This window comes from Oryctolagus cuniculus, chromosome X (genome assembly GCF_964237555.1).
Source record: "Oryctolagus cuniculus chromosome X, mOryCun1.1, whole genome shotgun sequence".
NCBI classification, from domain to species: Eukaryota; Metazoa; Chordata; class Mammalia; order Lagomorpha; family Leporidae; genus Oryctolagus; species Oryctolagus cuniculus.
In genome coordinates, this window is record NC_091453.1 from 16,764,242 (window position 1) to 16,783,702 (window position 19,461).

General features: G+C 43.4%; 1 protein-coding gene across 1 annotated transcript; it reads right to left on the reverse strand.

The window, feature by feature from the left end:
- Positions 1–6,502: 6,502 nt before the first annotated feature.
- NR0B1 (nuclear receptor subfamily 0 group B member 1) lies at positions 6,503–11,696 on the reverse strand. Its single transcript, XM_002720004.5, has 2 exons — positions 10,513–11,696; positions 6,503–7,063 (listed from the first exon to the last, which is right to left on the reverse strand). Exons 1-2 carry the CDS (start codon positions 11,681–11,683, stop codon positions 6,819–6,821), a joined length of 1,416 nt encoding a protein of 471 aa, XP_002720050.1. The 5' UTR covers positions 11,684–11,696; the 3' UTR covers positions 6,503–6,818.
- Positions 11,697–19,461: the final 7,765 nt, after the last annotated feature.

Below are 19,461 nucleotides of genomic sequence, written 5' to 3' on the forward strand. Positions count from 1 at the left end.
TCGGCGTGTGGGCAGCCGAGTTAGGATTGGCGGAGGAGGACTATAAAGGAGGAGAGAGACGGCATGCACCAGGAACATCTAAGAGGAACATCTAAGAGGAACACCTGTGCAGCCCCCGAGAGAGCCGGCCGGCGGTGTGCCGCTCCCCCGCGGAAGTGGGGAATGTGGCAGGGGGAACCGCCCTTCCACGGAGGTGGAAGGGACAGTAGCCAACCCGGGAAGAACCAGCAGCAAACCCGGGGAGGGCCGAGCAGACGAAAGAACAGCGCAGGGTCCTGTGTCGTTCCTCCACGAAGAGGGGGAGCGACAATGAATGAAAATTAATAATTGAATGTTAAAATAGAATTCTTTTGCCAGTTTCTGTGGAGGCACAAAGAAAACAAGATGTCAAGCCAAATTTGAAATCATGAAGCAGGTACTATAAAGTTTAAATGATTCTTAATCCCTCATCAAGCATGTGAAAGGATTGCAAGTGATCAGCAAAAGAAATGTTTGAAAAAACTGTGCTGTGGGCACCCCAAAGGTGGGAGTGGTGAAGGTACTTCCCCTTTCAACTCAAGTCAACAGAAGGACTTTGAAGAGCTAGTCTGTGTCCTTTGCACTTTGGCGGAAGGGGACATCCACTGGTTGTGTCTGACTCTTCACCTGGAAATCTGAAGGTGGCAGACAGAGCAGGTGGAACACACTGTGGCAGAACATGGAATAAGTGGTCGGGCTGGGCTGCCTGTGCTGTCAGTTTGCCAAGGCAAAACAGGAGAGTTCTCTTTCAAAAAGGGAAAAGGGAAAGCACACACACATTCTGCCATAGGTTCGAGTTCCATCCTGTCCAAAAGAGTTGTTTAGAGGAGTGAAAACTTATTAGAAAGAGCTACAAGGAGAGGCTCACACATAGGGGCTGAGGAAGGAGATGTAAAACCAGAAGGAATATAGAGGTATTTGTAGGAGAAAGATCCCAAGTGACCATGGCTGAGGGGGTGAGGGGAGTATGGAGGAAGTTCTCAAAACAATTTAGAAAATTATCCTCAGGAGGCTGGTGTGTCATGGCACAGCGGGTAAAGCCACCTCCTGCAACGCAAACATCCCCTATGGGTGCCAGTTCACATCCCACCTGCTTCACTTCAGGTCCAGCTCTCTGCTAATAGTCTAGTAAAAACAGCAGAAAATGACCCAAGTGCTTGGGTCCCTGCCATCCACGTAGGAGACCCAAATGAAACTCCTGGCACCTGACTCCTGGCACCTGACTCCTGGCCCAGCCCTGGCTGTTGTGGCCATCTGTGGAGTGAACCAGCAGATGGAAGATTCCCCCCTCCCGTCTCTTCTATAACTCTGCCTTTCAAATAAATAAATCTTTAAAAAAAAATAAAGTACCCCCAGGAAGAGTGCACTTTAAACCTCGGTCATGGCCAGAGAAAACTACAACATCGGCATCAATCAGGTAGGATCTGTTCTGCCTATTTCTTCCTTGTTGGTGTCTTCCAAGCATGAAGGCCCCTGCAAAGGTAGGGATAGATGTGCAAAGGCTCTGAAAATGTTCACAGCCCCTGCTGATCCACTGCAGGCAGTTACTTGGAAATATCGCAGATAGAAAAAATTAGCAATTAACTGTCAGAGATGCTAAATCAATTATCAGTAGACTCCCCCTCTTTGAGAAGGCAGTAGACAGAAATCAGGGATTCCATGAATTTTTAAAAATTTTTTATTTGTTTGTTTTATTTATTTAAAAGGCAGAAGAGAGTGAGATCAAAAGCAAAAGCCAGGAGGGAGAAATCTCCCATCTGCTGGTTTACTCCCCAAATACACACAACGTCTGGGGCTGGGCCAGACAGAAGCCAGGAGCCAGGAGCCAGGAGCCAGGAGCCAGGAGCCAGGAACTCAATCCAAGTCTTTAATATGGGTGGCAAGGACTCAACTGCTTGAGCCATCACCTGCTGCCTTTCCGTGTGTACATTAGCAGGAAGCTGGAATCAGGAACAAAGCCAAGACTCAATCTCAGGCACTGAGATTTGGGATGCAGGAGCACCAAGCACTGGCTAAACCGCTATGCCAAACACCTGCCCAGTTCAATGAACTTGAATGAGAAAAAATAGAAACTTATTTTCATCATCCTTTCACTAAACTCAATATTTCCTTTAATTATGAAAGGAAGTAACATAACACAGAAGTATTAGCAATACCTGTGTGATGGGCTTTGGACAGACCAAATACCATAGAATTTAGTTTGTAGTTGCTCCCTCCTCCCAGCAGGAGAATAAAATGCTAAGTAGCTCCAGGGCTGGAGAGACCTTAGATAAAGCAGAGGGAACAAACCACTCTAGCCATATCCTGAACCTAGCTGCTATTACAACTTCCCTCTCCTTCCCCTGCCTTCCATTCCAGCTGGATTCTATTGACAGCTGGGATGTGGACTCTGAGTGACAATTGTACTGCTAAGGATTTGAGTAAACATGCAATGAAAAAAGAAAGAGAACTTTAAACCACAGATTTACATTTGTGGCTATTGGATCTGGCTGTGTGATAAAATTTGCTATGAAATGTTGTATGCATATAATTCCATAAATGACAGAGGGGTCATCTCAATTAGAGAAACCTGCAAAGAAAAATCATGTTAATGCGACACAGCCTCCTTGCTTTTTGTCACAGGTGAGTGCATGAGAATTTAAACTATTGATATTGGAAATAAGGATCTGTAACATAGGATTTTTTTAATAATTTTGCCAATTGGAGCCTCTGCACAAAGGGAGCCAATCTCCAGATGGAAATAGACTTCTAGGGTTTTCAAAAAAGACTTCTAGGGTTTGGGTCTGACTGGGAGGGGTGGGGAGTCAAATTCTTTATTGTTGCAGTTTTGTTTTTGCTAATGAATTCTTGCAAAATCAGATTGTTAATCCTTTGGGGCTTATAACCTTCTGGGCTGATGTGCATATTTTTGCTTGGATCAATTTGGACAATCTGGACTGCCAGCGAGAAAAGCATTTAGGAAAGCCTTGCTGTTTGCTTAGACTTGGAACGCAGATGTCTGGCCCTCCAGCAGATGTCTGGCCCTCCAGCGTCTCAGCGTTGCTGCTGTTGAGGAAAAGCCTCTGGCTTTGTGGGAATACTGAATTCGCAGGTCCTAATTTCCTGCATTTGACTCCAGGCTGAAACCTGATACTGTCTGCTAGGCTCTGTTTCAATTTCAGCACTGAGTTGTGCTGAACTGAAAGCAGGCACAGGCTCAATGTCCAGCACAAAGTAGCTGGGGCTCTTGCAAATGTAAGATACCCCTCTGCAGAGTCGTAAGCTATACAATATCCTGGATGCTGGCCAGGCCATCTAGGTCACTTGCTGATCACCTAGAGGAAGGGCTGGTTCTCTAGTGGGACCCTCTGAAATGGAGCTGCTGATCAGCTCTCTATTTCTGATGCAAGATCCTGACTTGTGATTCCTGCTGAAGTTGCACTGTAGGGCAGAGCACGCCACAGGCACCAAGAGAGCAGACTCTCAAGCATGCTTGTCCCCCCTTCCGGATGAGTTGCTCTTGCAACAATGGATTGATAGCCAGACTCTACTCTTACCTTTCTCCTGCTACAGGCATTTCAGTAATGCAACTTGATCACTCAGTGCAGTTGTCACCAGAAAGAGATTTGTCTTTTCTAGTTTGCTTATTGGATAAGTGATCAGAACAAATGGCTTGGGGAAGGGCTATGTAAATTCATTTGGGAAAAAAATATCAAAAAATCAAGATTTTGCCCTGAAAAGTTCCTGAACACGCTTTGTCTTTCTGGTTAAATTGTATTAAAAGGTTATTCTGTGTGTTTTTGTCCTTCTTGCTCACAATTTTTCAGGACAAAAGGTCTGGGTGAAAAAAGAAATGCATAGGGAAAATTGTAATGTTAGGATTACTGAATAGAACTCACTGATTTCATAACAACCTAGGAAAAAAATTGGTGCCTGGGGAGGCTCAAGGGAGGGAGGAGGGCATTAGTGATTTTTGTTTTTAGGAACTGCTTCTGGAAGCTTTCCTCTCTTTCTGATATGGTAGGGTGAGCCATCCCCTGCACAATCCTGGTCCCTGCAGAAGACTGGCAGAAGCCATCTAAAGTTTCCAGGTGGATAAACTAGTGTCCCTGGCTCAACTGTTTGAAGCCGTCAGCCTTAGGCCACCCTTTCTGAAACTGTAGACTGAACGGAATTCTTTTTTTAATTTTTTTACTTTTATTTATTTATTTATTTTTGACAGGCAAAGTGGACAGTGAGAGAGAGAGAGACAGAGAGAAAGGTCTTCCTTTTGCCATTGGTTCACCCTCCAATGGCCGCCGCGGCCAACGCGCTGCAGCCAGCGCGCTGCGGCCGGCGCTTATCTGAAGCCAGGAGCCAGGTGCTTCTCCTGGTCTCCCATGCGGGTGCAGGGCCCAAGCACTTGGGCCATCCTCCACTGCACTCCCGGGCCACAGTAGAGAGCTGGCCTAGAAGAGGGGCAACCGGGACAGAATCCGGCGCCCCGACTGGGACTAGAACCCGGTGTGCCAGCGCCGCAGGCGGAGGATTAGCCATTTAGCCGTGGCACCAGCCTGAACAGAATTCTTTGCACTGGACTGAGAGAGGCCCCTTGGGGACCTGTCCAATGCATATCCTGCTCAGTGTGCCTGATATTGTCACCCATTTGTCTCCAGGGACCACATATGTTTTCAGGGACTATACTTTCTCTGTGTGTGTGTGTGTGTGTGTGTTATCATGACACTGGCAGGTGTCCAGGTCAGCTTCCACTTACTGGCCAGAACTGTGCTAGGCCTGAATTGATACCTTGGACCAGGTTTAAAAAAAGATTCATACAAAAACTGAGGGAGTCACCTAACTGCCTAAGATAGACCTTTATGGTAAATGGGATTCGTTTCAAAAGGCTGGGTTCAGAACACCTAAAGGGCATAATGAACATTGCAGGTTGGTCTCATCCTGCTATGCAGCATCCTAGTGATAATTCTTCTTAACCCTTTGCCAAGGCTTAAGGGGTAGACTGTGCAGAAACAGTTAACACAACGGGTTTGAGACTGCTTCCTTAATGACAACATGGCCTGTTTGCAAGGTTAGCCCTTGGCGGACATCAAAGAACTTCAATCTGCGGAAGCATTTGAGCCCTTCCCTAACCATGAGGATGACTCACTGTGCCTAGACTGATTGTGGAAACAATGTAGTTTATGCTGAGCACCTGCTTTTTGTCCATGTGTTCGGAATTTGGGTGCAAGCTAAGTAGCAGGTTCCTCTATCAGCTCTCAATGAAAACCCTAAACTCTGAATCTCAAATGGTTTCTCTAGGGGAAATATTGCACACATATTGTTGAGTTTTCACTTCTGGGGAAAGAATGCTCCCTGCGTAATCCCTATGGGAGGGAGAGAGAATAAGGAGGCCTGCACATGGATTCCTCCAGACTCCACCTGGGTCTCTGTCCCTTGTATTCTGGCTATATAGCCTGACGGCATCTCTGTAATCAATCTTAATGCTGAACACAACTATTTACATGACACCTAACACATCTTGGAATCAAGCAGTGATCTTGTGGTCCCTCAATCAGTGGAAATCTCAGCTAATTTCATCACACTGTCCATGGGTATCTTGAATATTAGGTAACGCTGATCACTGCTTTGAAATTAAGACAGTAATTAGTTCTGAAATTAAGAGACTTATTAGTTCTGCCACTATGTAATTTCTTATTTACTGTGTTGATGGAGAAGCACATATACCACATGTAAAAAATATTTTAAATGTTGTGCTTGTATATAGCTTATTTTATTTTCTTAAGAATGTTTTGCTACATTGCTCTGGAAGTCTGATTCCGAGAAGATATCCACAGGATTCACCAGACTGCTAAAGAGGTCTGGAAAGTTGAAGACTCCCTTCAACGGGTTATTACCGTGGATGATGTATGCTTATTACTAATCAGCAATTTATTACTCATAAGTGAATGAGCATGCAGTGCCCTAAATTTCATCCAGGGACAAAGAAGAAGCAGTGCTGTGGATTATAATGCAAGAGGTACCAGGAACCCATAGTGAAGTCACTTTACGATTTTCTGCCATGTTTGTTCAAAGTTACAGTCACATAGACAACACATCTAAAAGGTGAAAGGTAATTAGGGGTTTATAATTATATTGAGTTCTGGAACTATAACTCTTCCTTATAGAACGTAAACTTGATTTCAGTTCCATAATGGTGTATAGAAATATCCCAAAAGAAAACTAAAAATTCTCATATTTCATTTTTATGAGGCTCTCCAACCAACACTGCTTCTTGTCTCCTTTTGGGTACAAAGACAGTCTTCCATGTAACTGACAGGTGTGGAAATGAAGACAGAGCAAAGTCTTTTCCTAACAACACTGGCAGGCCATAACATCAAATGCCATGTTACTTAGAGAGGTATTTTTTGCTTATGTTGACTAGGTTTTAATAAGTTTTGAAGTCTTAGTTAAGCCCCCAATGAAACTTTTCAGTCATGTTAATGGTTAACACCTTAAAATTTATTAAAATGTAATATTACAAATTCAATTTGAGCAGGTACATTGGAGTCAGTGACTAAGCTTTTGGAAATAGCTGACTAGTGGAATACCCTGCTCTTCTCTTAAAGATGTACAGAAGTGTGTTACTTGTTGACAAACGTTTTCCTTCACAATGAAACATCATAGAACAGAGGCTTTGTTAATCATCTATAACTAAACTATTTCTTTAATTGAATACAAAAATACTATGCATGTAAAAATAATAAGAAAGTTTATTTCACAATATTTGACATTCTTCTATCCACACCTCTTACACGGTTAACTTGGCTTGTATGGGCTAAATGGCTTCATAACTTCGCACAAAGCATCTCCAGCATCATATCATCCATGCTGACTGTGCCAATGATGGGCCTGAAGAACAGTTCAGCAATGACATTGGCATTGATGAATCTCAGCAGGAAAAGAGCACTGTTCAGTTCAGCGAATCTGGCCTGGTGCCCTCGGTGCGTCATCCTGACGTGTTCAGTGAGTATCTGCTGAGTTCCCCACTGAAGTCCCTGAATGTACTTCACGCACTGCAGGCCTGGCAGGTCTGGAGGGAGAAAAATCTCCTTGTTAGAAATGGCTCATCACAAATCCTTTGCTAGATTTTTAAATCTATCCTTTCTGCCTCTTCCCAATTAAACAAAAGCTCAAGATTCCTGATTCAAGGGTTTTTGAGAGCACAGATAAAATACCAAACCAGTTGTAAGTTTCCAGAAACAACACTTCCAAGAATGAAACATTAAGGTGATTTTCCTTATTAAATATCCACAATGCTTGTATACACACATTTAAAAATGCTGGCTGTGAGCCAACAAGTGCACGCCTAATTTGACAGTCGAGTATACTTTAATGAATCATTGTGCCAGCTCACTTTTTATACAAATATGAAAAAAAATAATGCTATCTCAGGAGGAGAGCACTGGGCTTTATACCATGGAAAACAGTCCACTGTACAATAAGTTTTGCCATCTGCAAATATTTTACCATCCGTCCACAAATTTCCCACCATGATACTGATTATTCAACCAATAGTGGTAAACTCCCCGGCCACAAACTGTGACTCCTGGGTTTCACTGTATTATTTGCTGCAGATCAATATTAATCTAGAGGCCCAAAATAATTTAAAAACTAATGCTGGCTATTTAGTTCATTGTATCATGGTTTCTGTATTGGGGGGCTTATAAAAAGGGGAGGTGCTTCTAATGAGTGTTCCAAAAGGCTTTTTAAATATATATATATATATAAATAAAAGATTTTAGAAATAATTCTCCTCCAGTCTTGAGAGGGTTAAAAGTAAATACTAGAATATCACGGACCACAACACAGTTCAAACAGAACTTTTTTAATAGACAATGCATGACCTCTTTTCAGTCAAGTGGATACTTAAGTAAAGTGAATGAAAATGCAACCCTGGAAAGAAGGATATATATTAATATACTATTTTATTATATTGTATTATATATATTAATCCTTGTACAGAAGGTGGTAAGAGGAGTCTGTTTTTAAAAGCCCTATGATTCTCCATGACAGTAATATCGTTCCAAAGTTCTTTAATTTGTATTCAAGTAAGTAATAGTTTATCATTAGGATTAAATAATGCCAATTATGATTGCAATCACTTCCCTTCCCTTTTTCTACAAAGTTCAACAGAATAATATTTTATAAGTATTATGCTAATCATCACAGAGTAGCAGAACCAATCAGTGATCTCTAAAAACTAATGGTGACAGATATGAGGCACTCTTCTAACAGGCAAATATCTGATCAATAAAATAAGAGCAAAATAATGCAGCACGTCTAACCTATACCCTAATCAGATTACCCAGTCCACACATTAATGTCTCCTACTACCTACAGCTCAACATCCAGGCTTGAAACTCAATTATATTGTTTGAATCCCACTGATGAAAGGAAGAGGCTTGCATGAAACTCCACCAGAAACTCAAAGTTCCTCCAGGTCCAGAGTCATGGTTCATGAAAACTTCATCTGTGACCTCCACGTTACTTTTCTCTGCTATCACACCACACCCATCCATGCCCACACCCTCCAAAATTGCGGCTTTTTCTGCAAAAGAGTCTTACCTTTAAAGTAAAGAAATAGAAATGGCAGGTGGGCTCCACAGTTTCCTAATTCTCCTTATCTTTATGTTTAAACCCAGAGAGTTTGTAGGAATAGAATTAAAAGATGAGTTTATTTTTGCTGCATTTTTAAATCCATGCATTTTTTTTCATAAAACTTTTTTCCATGAAGTTTTTGAAGACATCTTGTGGGGGGGTAGGGGTTGAACAAGTGGGTTTATTAAAAGTACATACGGGTTTATACATAAAGATAAGGGAATATGAAAGGATAAACAACAAAGAAATATATTACTTTTCCCTCAAATGTTGCTGCATTTTATTTGCATTTCAAACATGCTCAGCTTAGCTAGTTAAACTGCTATTAAGAGAGGATTTGGAAAAGCAGAGGAAGAATAACAGAAGAGAGGGAGAGAGAGAAGAAGGAGAGGGGTGGGAAACAAGCTCAAGGAAAAGAAAGAACTATTGATATATAACACTTCTGGACGCTGAGCTCTGGTCTCACTTGTGTATCCCAGTGCACAAGGCACATTACAAATGATTAGTAGCACTGGCTGAATGATCTTACAAATGATCTTAAGTATCATCTGGGGCACTATTATAAATATGTATTTGCAGACCCTGGGCCAGAACTACTGAATCAGAATCACTAGGGGAGGAGTCTTTAAGACTTAACTCCCTGCTCCTCAACATATGTGAGTACTATCTTATGCACAGGCAAGTTTGGAAAACAATGATATAAATAAAAGGTGATCTACAATAGTCACTGGGATGAGCTGAGTTCTCTAGATCACAAAACATGAGTGAATTATTGTCTCATCTAATACTGCTGTTATACTCTGGAAAAGTGCTACACAGGGGCCAGGGACATAATCAAAGACCACTAGTGTCTCGGGAAAAGGATGTAGAAGGAGCATTATAAAAACTTTCCCAACTCAAGTGGCCTGGAAACTTCCTTCCCACTTGTGACCCTCTCAGAAAGACGCTGGCTGAAGATGACTCTAGGAGCAAGACACATCTGAGACAAGGTGCCGCACTGCCTGAGGCCATGGTCTCCTGGGATTTGGTTGCACTGTGAGAGTCCAGCATCCAACAGACAACCTGAAACTGTGCTGCAGCTGACATCTCATTGGGCCCAGAAGACAGGACACCCAGCTGCCACGGAACACAGGCGGTTTGTTTTAGGGTAAAGTCACCTTGGACTCAGCAACCTATTCTGTAAATTGGGGATGGCAGAGGGTGTAGAAGGGATTGATTAGGGTGCCTCTAAGGTCCCCTCAAGTTGTGAATTGGTGCCCCTGATGTCCATTCCTACTGTGTCTTTTCTCTGGCATTTTCCCAACCTGACATTCACAGAAATTTGGAGGATGGGATGGTCCAGATGCTAAGGACAGTACAAAGACCATTCAGAGGCCGACCAGTGAAACACTAAATACAGTGTCCTGACAGCATCCCCAGGGGATGGTCTCTCCACCAAGTCCTTCACAAAGGTTTCCCTTCTTACCAGACCTAATCAATTTCCTCCAATAAAAAGATTCTAGTAAATTTCAGAACGGGCTTTCCAGGGAACAAAAACTTCTTTTGAAGCCATGCTACTGGATTTAAAAGTGAATTAGAGAAGAAATGGTCGTGTCCCAGGAAGGCACAAACTTTTCCATAGTAACAAAAATATGTAGAGAATCAAAAGCAAACCTCAACAAGCAATTCCCTTCTGTCTACTGAGTTTCTGGCAACAGCTCAGCCATGAGAAGTGGTTCCCACAGCATCCCATCCCAGTTTGCTGAGTAGTCTCTGTGCCCCGACATCCCCGCCCCGACCACTGAAAACACTAGCACCTACAGCCCGGGGGAGGGGAGAACACACACTGCTCAATGCTTCTCCGAGCTGAGAGAAGCTGACGCCCGAGGCCAGCGCCCTTACCCGGGTTAAAGAGCACGGTCCCCTTGAGGTAGGCATACTCCTTGGTACTGATGTCCAGACTCCAACACTTGGCAAGGAAGCCCTTGATGGCTTGGACCTCTGCTGCTGAGGGCATCGGCCTGGCCTCCGGCGGCGGTGCCAAATGTGACTGCGGTGTGGACAGGGGCGGTGGCTCGTTGCCCGCGGTCTCCTGCCGCCTACTGGTGAGGATCCTCTGCAGCATGCTGGGCTCCGAGGTCTCCACGGTCTCAAAGTGCAAGCGGTCCTGGGCCAGCTCCAGCATGAGCAGGGGCGCCCAGCAGCTGCGCACCAGCACCAGCTGCTGGTCCAGGGGCAGCACCTGGAAGCAGGGCAAGTACTTGACGAAGCGCAGCGTCTTCAAGAGGCCCGCCGAGGCTGCCTCGCAGACCACCTGTGGACTCTTGAGGGCCACCGGTCGCAGCGCATCACAGGAGGTGTCCCACCAGGGGGCCCTCGGCTGCATCTCTGGAGCTGCGTGCGTCTGATTTGCGCTCCTGGCCACGCTGTAGAGGATGCTGCTCCGCTGCGGGCGGTCTTCACCGCAAAAGCAGCAGCGGCACAGGAGCGACAGGGCTCGGCCACCGGATAGCCCCTCTCTAGCCCCCAGCCTCGGTGCTCCGTAGGAGCGCTCCCACCAACAGCCTCTCAGTGGTGCCTCGGGCGCTTCCGGAGCCACGTGCGACTGCTTTGCGCTCGTGAGCAAGCTGTATAAGATGCTGCCCTGCCGCGGGTGGTCTTCACCGCAAAAGCAGCAGCGGTACAGAAGCGACACGGCTCGCCCGCCGGACGGCCCCTCTCCGCCCACCAGGGGCTCAGCGCCGCAGGAGCAGCCCCAGCACGGACCCGCGAGCCGCGCCTCGGGCGCACTGGGAGCGGCGTGCATTTGCTTTGCGCTCGTGAGCATGCTGTAGAGGATGCTGCCCTGCCGCGGGTGGTCTTCACCGCAAAAGCAGCAGCGGTACAGGAGCGCCAGGGCTCGCTCGCCGGACAGCCCCTCTCCGCCTACACGGGGCTCAGCGCCGCAGGAGCAGCCCCAGCACGGACCCGCGAGCCGCGCCTCGGGCGCCTTTGGAGCGGCGTGCATTTGCTTCGCGCTCATAAGCATGTTGTAAAGGATGCTGCCCCGCCACGGGTGGTCCTCGCCCTCCATGGCCCGTGGCGCCCGCAGCCCGTTCTGCCCAGTGGCCGCCTCCTGGGACCTATTTATACTGAGCGCGCACGCAGGCGCGCCAGTTGCCTCCTCCTGGGCAAGGGCGCGGAGGGGGGCGCGGCGCTGAGCTCCGGTGCGTTCGCCCGTGACCTGGGCGGTTCAAAGGGGCAGATACTCTTTGTAAGCTGGAAATAGAAGAGAGACGTCAGCCAGCGAGCTCCGGAACACTTCCCACTTTCCTCTCATTGCTCCTTCCCCTCCTTCTGGAAGACCGCGAGCCCGGCGCCTGGAGCAGGGAGTTGGGGCGCTGTTTGGACACTTTCCATTGAACCCTGACATCTACTTTAGTCCCTTTATCGGGAGGCCAGGGGTGCCTAAAAGGGGAACACCTATTTCTGTGCCATCTGTGTAAATGTTCATTAAATGATCACATTTTGTATGACTTATATCTTGTGTGTGGGTGAGACCTTGAAAAATAGACTAGCAGTATCAGCATCATATGAGAGGTCGGTGGAAATGCCCAATCTCAGGCCCAAACCAGAACTTTACGCTGGATCCGTCTTTTAATGAAGTTCCCATGGGATTCCCATGTGCCTTAATGTTTACAAAGTACCGATCTAAGTATGTTATCATAAACGTTCCTTTTAATTCAATCAAGATTTAGAAGTGCTTACTGTCCTCAATGCTGTATTAGAGAGCTGGAGGCAGCGACCAGGTTATGAAAGTGGAAATAAAATAACCACCAGAGGTTAAAAGATGGTTACAGTAAGAACTTTCCATCCTTGTGGAGGCATTATATTGGTAAGTGTAATTAACATTGCTTTCCCCACCCTCTCTAAGCCAACGGTGAGAAATAGAAGCATCAGGAAGCCTGGATCTTGTGGTCTTCACGTGCCACGCAGCCTCTCTCGAGTTCCACAGACACTGAACTCTGAGGATCGCCCCATAGCAACACTTATCCCTTAATGTAACAAGGTCGTTGTTTCCCCGCCAACCAGCCCAGCCTAACTTCAAAATCACAACCCTTTCATCCTCAAATGTCTCATCTCTAAAATGGCATGTTTATGTTAGTAATCTGTGGATCCAGAGCTGAAGATATAGAGCAGGAAAGGGGATTAGTATATACCAGCTGGCATACAATCCCCTTTCTTTTCTCTCTCACTCTCCCTCCCTCCCCTTCTCTCTTTCTCAGACCAGGAATTCAGAGCATGAGAAGAAAGCATGGAAGATCCTCATTTTTCTTTCAACCCCAAATTTTATTCTGTCTGTGACAGGCCCTTTACCAACGTGGTTAATTCTTTGGCATTGGCACCAGATTGCCTCAATTTTAATCCTGGCCATGCCAGTTTATAGCTCTATGGCCTAGGGCAATGTATTAGTTTCCTATTGCTGCTGTAAAAATTGCCACAAATATTGTGGCTTAAGGCAACACAAACAGCACAGATTTACAGTTCTGGAGGTCAGAAATCATTTTCACTGGATTAAACTCAAAGTGACATTCCTCCTGGAAGCTCTAGAGTAGAATCTATTCCCTTGCATTTTCTAGCTTCTAGAAGCTGCCTACATTCCTTGGCTCCTAGCCACATCACTCCAACCTCTGCTTCTATGTCCTTCTTTGGCTCTTTTAAGAATCTTTGTGATTATACTGCATCCAGATAATCTAAGAAAATATCACCATCTTCAAAGCCACATCTACAAAGTCTCTTTTACTTTGCAAGATGAGCAAATTCACAAGAGCATTATTTATCTTGTATAGGAAAGCTTCTTAAGCCGTCTGGCCTAGTTTCGTCATATGTGAAAGTAAAACATGACCAAGAATCTCTGTGAGGTAATCCTTGTACACAAGTCAAATCATTTGAAATGCTTAGAAAAGTGTTCAGTATATGGTGTTGGATGTATCGACCATTACTTTCCTTTCTTTTTTAGGACAATATAGGAGGACTTGAGTGTGAGAAAGTGATACTGCACCAGCACCAACATAATTCTCTCCCACTTTTTTAAGATGTCCACATTTCTTGTCACAGACTCAGAATGACAGATAGGTCACCTTATCCACAATAATAACATGTATTGGCAATATTACCTCATTGTCAGTTTCATTAGTTGCCGTTTTCAATACTCAAGCTACTATTTTGGGCATTATTATTGCTGCTTCCACAATGTTTCTGCTTAATGAACCCACCTACCAGCCTACCTGAAAAAACCCAGCATACTTCAGCCCTAAGTTGCCAATACTGGTTATCATTTTGTTTTCTTACCAATACCTGATATGATTTGTTTATTTAGTTACTTGATGATTACTGATCCCCCCACAACACACACGGGCATGCATACACACACACACACAAGAAGCTTGAGGACAAGGAATCTGTCATTCTAAAACCATGGCTGATACATGCTAGATGCTTAATTATCTGTATTTGTTGGCAACTGTACCTTTGCAGAGAGTAGGAGGCTACAGCTTCTGCACTCAATGAAGAGACCAAGTGTTCCCACAGAGCTGTTGCTACATTGGCCTGGAATGGAGGCGAAGTTAGCCAACTTTATTAGACACGGAATTTTCTTGAGGCCTATTTTGTTACAGTGCTATAGGCACTGTGGTAGAAAAACCAGAGAACTGGACTTACGGTCGAAAGATATGCCCTGAATTAGGGCTTTTACACTCTGAAGATACAACATCGAACAAGTTGTTTAGCCTTCTCATTTGTGATATGGACACCTTATTCTAAATCATTAAAGAGTTATGATATTTATCTCTCAATATGGCAATTTACAGAAATGTTTCCCGGAACCTCCTCTACATTGAAATAAAAAGTAACTTAAGTTCATACTGAGTTGCTTTATAATGGTTTAATGTTGAGCAAAGTATTTAACATTATGTTAGCCATTCCTTCCATAAAATGAGGGGAAAAGTGCTCTAAACTTGCTTTAATATATACACCTTAGCCCTATAGGACTTTTCTAAAAACCCTTACATCTAAACAGCTATAGTTTTAAAAATCCTGGAAACTTAAACTAATTTTGTGTGACTTTAGTCATTCACACCTTACACATATTCAATGCTTTTGCTTTTAAATTTCAGACATTGACTGAAATTGAAACTTAAGTATAAGGAGACTTCAAGAAGTTTGTGAAAAAAATAGAATTGAAGACAAGTTTATTTTGTTGCAAAAAGTTTTTGAGGTCCATGTATAGTTTTTTAAACAATACTTGTTTTCCATGAACTTTTTGAAAATCCCTTGTGCAGAACCAAGAATCATGAATTTGTAATATAGTGGTCATAATCCAAGTTCTTTCCCAGAGAAAGGGTCTTCTTATTTTCTTCTGTTTTTCTTGAAGTTGTGATCTGATCTTCTATTTGAAATACTGGAGAACTTTCTGGGCTCTTTGGATTGACTGTTTCTGAGGAGAGATTGCCTACTTACCCTTCATAAGTATTCATCCTTGGAAATGTCAGGAGAAACCAATTTCATCTTTCTACTTTTCATTGTTTCCCCTGAACAAATAGCTCCTGAAAAACAAAATCATCCAAATACACCAGTCAAGAGATTTTCACCAAGTAAAGCCAGCCTGCTGATTGCTAAAGCGTTAGTGAAGACGTATCTTCTAAGTCAGGCACAAGCTTTCTCATTTGATTTGTCCCATGTTCTCAGACCACTGTGACAGTTAGACAAAGACACTCATCAACTGCATCTGTCATGGGCTGAGTTTGTCCACACTGCAATTTGGATATTTACACTGACTCATTGTGCGATGACCTTGTCCAGTTGGACACCTGCTTTGTAGAATCCATTATCTGTTCCAACTCCGGGTGGGAGGAAAGCTCCTCTGCCTGCCTGAGTACAACCTTCAACTTCAAAGTAATGCAGTTTTCGCTAAAGGATGTAGGAGTGAAGTAAAGGTGGAGATAAAGCTGGGTAAAATTGTGTAACTGGCCTCTGACAGCAAGCTACTCTTGACCTGGGAGGGCATGACGATCTGAAGCATGATATGAATTTTTAATATGGACTTAAAAGAGCTGGACTGCCTTAGAACTCAGTTCCTTCAGTAAATAGGATACAGGGAGTATCAAAAATGCTTTCCTTATTTTTCATGGTAAATATCAGATAAACACCATTTTAAATGAACAGTAGCAGATAAAACTCAAGAGATAGCCGTCCTCCTTTTCCTTCCCAAGACCCACAATGTTTAAAGCTTTATTTATGAAAGAATCAATAGGCTTCAGCTGCTGATTCATGAAGCCCCTATAGCAGATCAAATCATCATTATTTATTTCCTTCAGATAAACTGCAAAGAAAATAATCAGTTGCCTTAGGGGCCACATAATTGCTGAGCTAGAATTATGACTCTTGTATTTACTGTACTCCTGAAATGTCCTAAAGTCAACTTTCCAAATCAAACAACCATTCTTTCCAAGGAAAAACTGATCATCAAATTCATTTACTTCATCAGATTTACAAATTTTGAGACCATCCCAACACCAGATGTTTATTAAATTATCTAATTAGCGAATTCAACTGACAGGTGGAAAATTTTTTGCCCCATTACTTTGACAGATTTGAAAAAGCATTGCTTTGTTTGTTCACATAGCTTAACCCCTAATGGGGATGGTGAATGTAGTAACAGACTTCAACTGGATTGTGACCTGTGGCTGTTTTAATATCTCTCTGCAAGGAAACTGCTTTCTTCTCCCTTCTAACTTTTCTTAGTAACTTTCTCCGTACAATCATACTTCTAGAGTATTGCTATGGTGTGGATATGGTATGAGAACAGCCCCCAAAGCTTTATGTGCTAGAGCCTTGACTTTCTGTCCAGTGATTTTTGAGGAGTAATGGAAACTTTAAGAAGTGGGGCCTAGTAGGAAGTGACACTGCCCTCGTAAGGGATTAATGCAGTTTTCGTGGGACTCCAGTGTGCCATGTGTCACATTGTGATGCAGCCAGAAGGCCCTCACTAGATCCAAGCAGATGTTGTCACTGTGAGTGAAATAAATCTCTTTTCTTTCCAAAGCAACCAGTGTCAGATATTTTGTTACAGCAATAGAAAATTGACCAAGAGAAATGCCTTGTTACATTGCCTGGCATACTGAAGGCACTCAACAAACACCTGCTGAGTCAAGCAGTGAGTGAAGCGTTTCTTCTGCATCTAGGTTTCTCCTTATTTCATTAGCCTACCAAACCTTCACTCCTTGCCCCGACTGTTTGGGTTTCAAAGACTTCAGGCACCTTCTGCCAAACACCAGCTACCTTTCTTAACTCCTCTTATTTTTAGTTTGACAATTTATAACATGAGAGTAAAAATATCCTTTACATTTTTCACAAAGTGGTTTAATTTACTAAATGATGTTATACTTTTTTAATATTAAAATATCTCACAAATGTGACTTACAAGATCTAGACCACAATTTATTTAAGTCCACAGTATCAAACCTTTGGAAGTGATGTATTTCCCAATTAAATTGAATTTGTGCATTTGAAATCTTTGTACACAGACATGAAAAATACATCTGGAATAGAGGGTCATTGTAGTCAATAAATAATTGAAGCCTAGAATTAAATGCATTCAACATTAATTGTGTCATAAACCTAATTGCTTTCTTTGAGCCCACGATGCCAACCATATGAAGAATAAAAAAAAAAAATGTTGTGAATGAACAGAGGTGAATTTCTTTGCAGCAAATCAAACTCTTGCCGGTGAAGAAAATCTGAATTTTTATTTCCAAACTGGCATTTTTTGCCATGATGGATGTGACTGAGTTATCAACAAGAAGCTATCTTAGCTTAAGTTCTCAGAAACAGGGTATAAGATGAAGACTATGTGAACTCCCTTGAGAGATGATCCCAGAAAGTAGTGGTGAAGGTGCGGGAAAAGTGAAACCGGGAAGAAGGAAAAGCCAGTGTGAAGGGGTGTGACTGCACTCCTCTGATGAGCTTGTTCATCTTTGAAAACCATGTTACCATTATGTCCCAAGATGTTAATTTCTTTAGATAAGAAAGATTTTAGTGGAGGAAATCGGACAAAACATTTACCCAGAAGTAGATAATTTGTCCTGACTACGCCTTTATTCAACAGTGTTACCAGCCATTCTTGTAGATAGGCAGTGAAAATAAAAACACTGTTTGCTAGCAAAAGAATGAAATTTCGCCAGATAGAGTTCTGCAAATTCAGAGTTGTGGCCTTCCCTGTATCACTTAGGTAATTCTGAATAGTTTGCCATTGTACACAGGTTCTTAATATTTTTTTCACTCTTATAATGTATTTTAACAAAACCAGAAACTTTACACAGGCCTCCTCTTGAGGCTTGAGGCATGGCTGGTATCCAGGTACTCCAACTACATTGCCAGGATGTGTTTCTTGAAGGCTTCTCTTTTATACCAAAGTAAATTATCTCTGATTCATATCCTGCAACCCACCCAACCAATTTAGTAGCAAATTTCATGACCTCTACCTTCAAAATGCATTTCAGAACCCATGCTTTCCCATTACCACATCACTACCACCTTAGACTCCAGCTGCCGTCTTGTCTGACCGCAAACTGCAATTTCCTTCCTGGTTCCCTGCTTCCATCCCTTCTCTACATGTAATAAATTCTCCGGATAAAGAGTGTTGCTTAAAGAATGATCGTCCACCCATCAAAGCCTCCGATACCTTTCCATTGGATTTAGAGAAGTGTAGCCTTGTAGACCCTAGGCTTCAAAATCTTACAGGATCTGGCCCTGGCTCACTCTCCAACTCAGCTGCTCAGTTCCTTTGCCCTAGCTACATAACCTCCTAATATTCCTCAAATCCACATTCCCCTTCCCCCCATCAGACAAATCCATCAGGCCTTTGTTCAGATCCATATTTTCAGACAGATCCTCTCTGAATTCCTTTTCTAAAATAGTATCTATTCATTCTTTATCCTTGATGTCTACTTTCTTTTTTCTCCTTGACCCATTGTTACACATATGTTTATAGGATTTGTTTTTCACACATTTTTTGTTGTTAGCTTTTTCCATGAGAATATGTGTTCTATGAGAGTGGAAACCAAGGCGTTCAGTGCTATGTCCTTATTACCATGAGCATTGCCCAAAGCATGGAAGGTGATGAATAATGTGGGCGGGTTTTTCTCTAAGCCTGTATCTGACTGCCTTCCTGGAATTTCTTTTCATTTTCCTGTTGACTGAGCCAACTATTGCTTAATTAACCACCTGAAAAACTATCCGGCAACCCATTCCTTCTTTTTCTCCACATCTGCCCTTTGTGCTTTTGGAGCTTCCTTTAGAGTTCTGCCACATAGAAAATGCTACACTTTTTCAGGAGCTTGACCTGAGTAAAGGTATGCATTTATCTTACTGTATTTTCTGAGTCAGATTTTTCCCTGCCTTGACCTATCTATAAAACTATATCTTCTTTCCATTTTCAAAACTATCCAAATCTCTGGCTAGCTCACTTGGCTAATCCTCTGCCTGTGGCGCCGGCACCCCGGGTTCCAGTCCCGGTTGGGGCGCCTGATTCTGTCCCTGTCGCTCCTCTTCCAGTCCAGCTCTCTGCTGTGGCCTGGGAGGGCAGTGGAGGATGGCCCAAGTGCTTGGGCCCTGCACCCACATGGGAGACCAGGAGAAGTACCTGGCTCCTGGCTTCGGATCGGCGCACTCCGGCCATAGCAGCCATTTGGGGGGTGAACCAACGGAAGGAAGACCTTTCTCTATCTCTCTCTCTCTCACTGTCTAACTCTGCCTGTCAAAAAAATAAAAATAAAAACTATCCAAATCTCTGTTCCATAAACTATTTTCTTC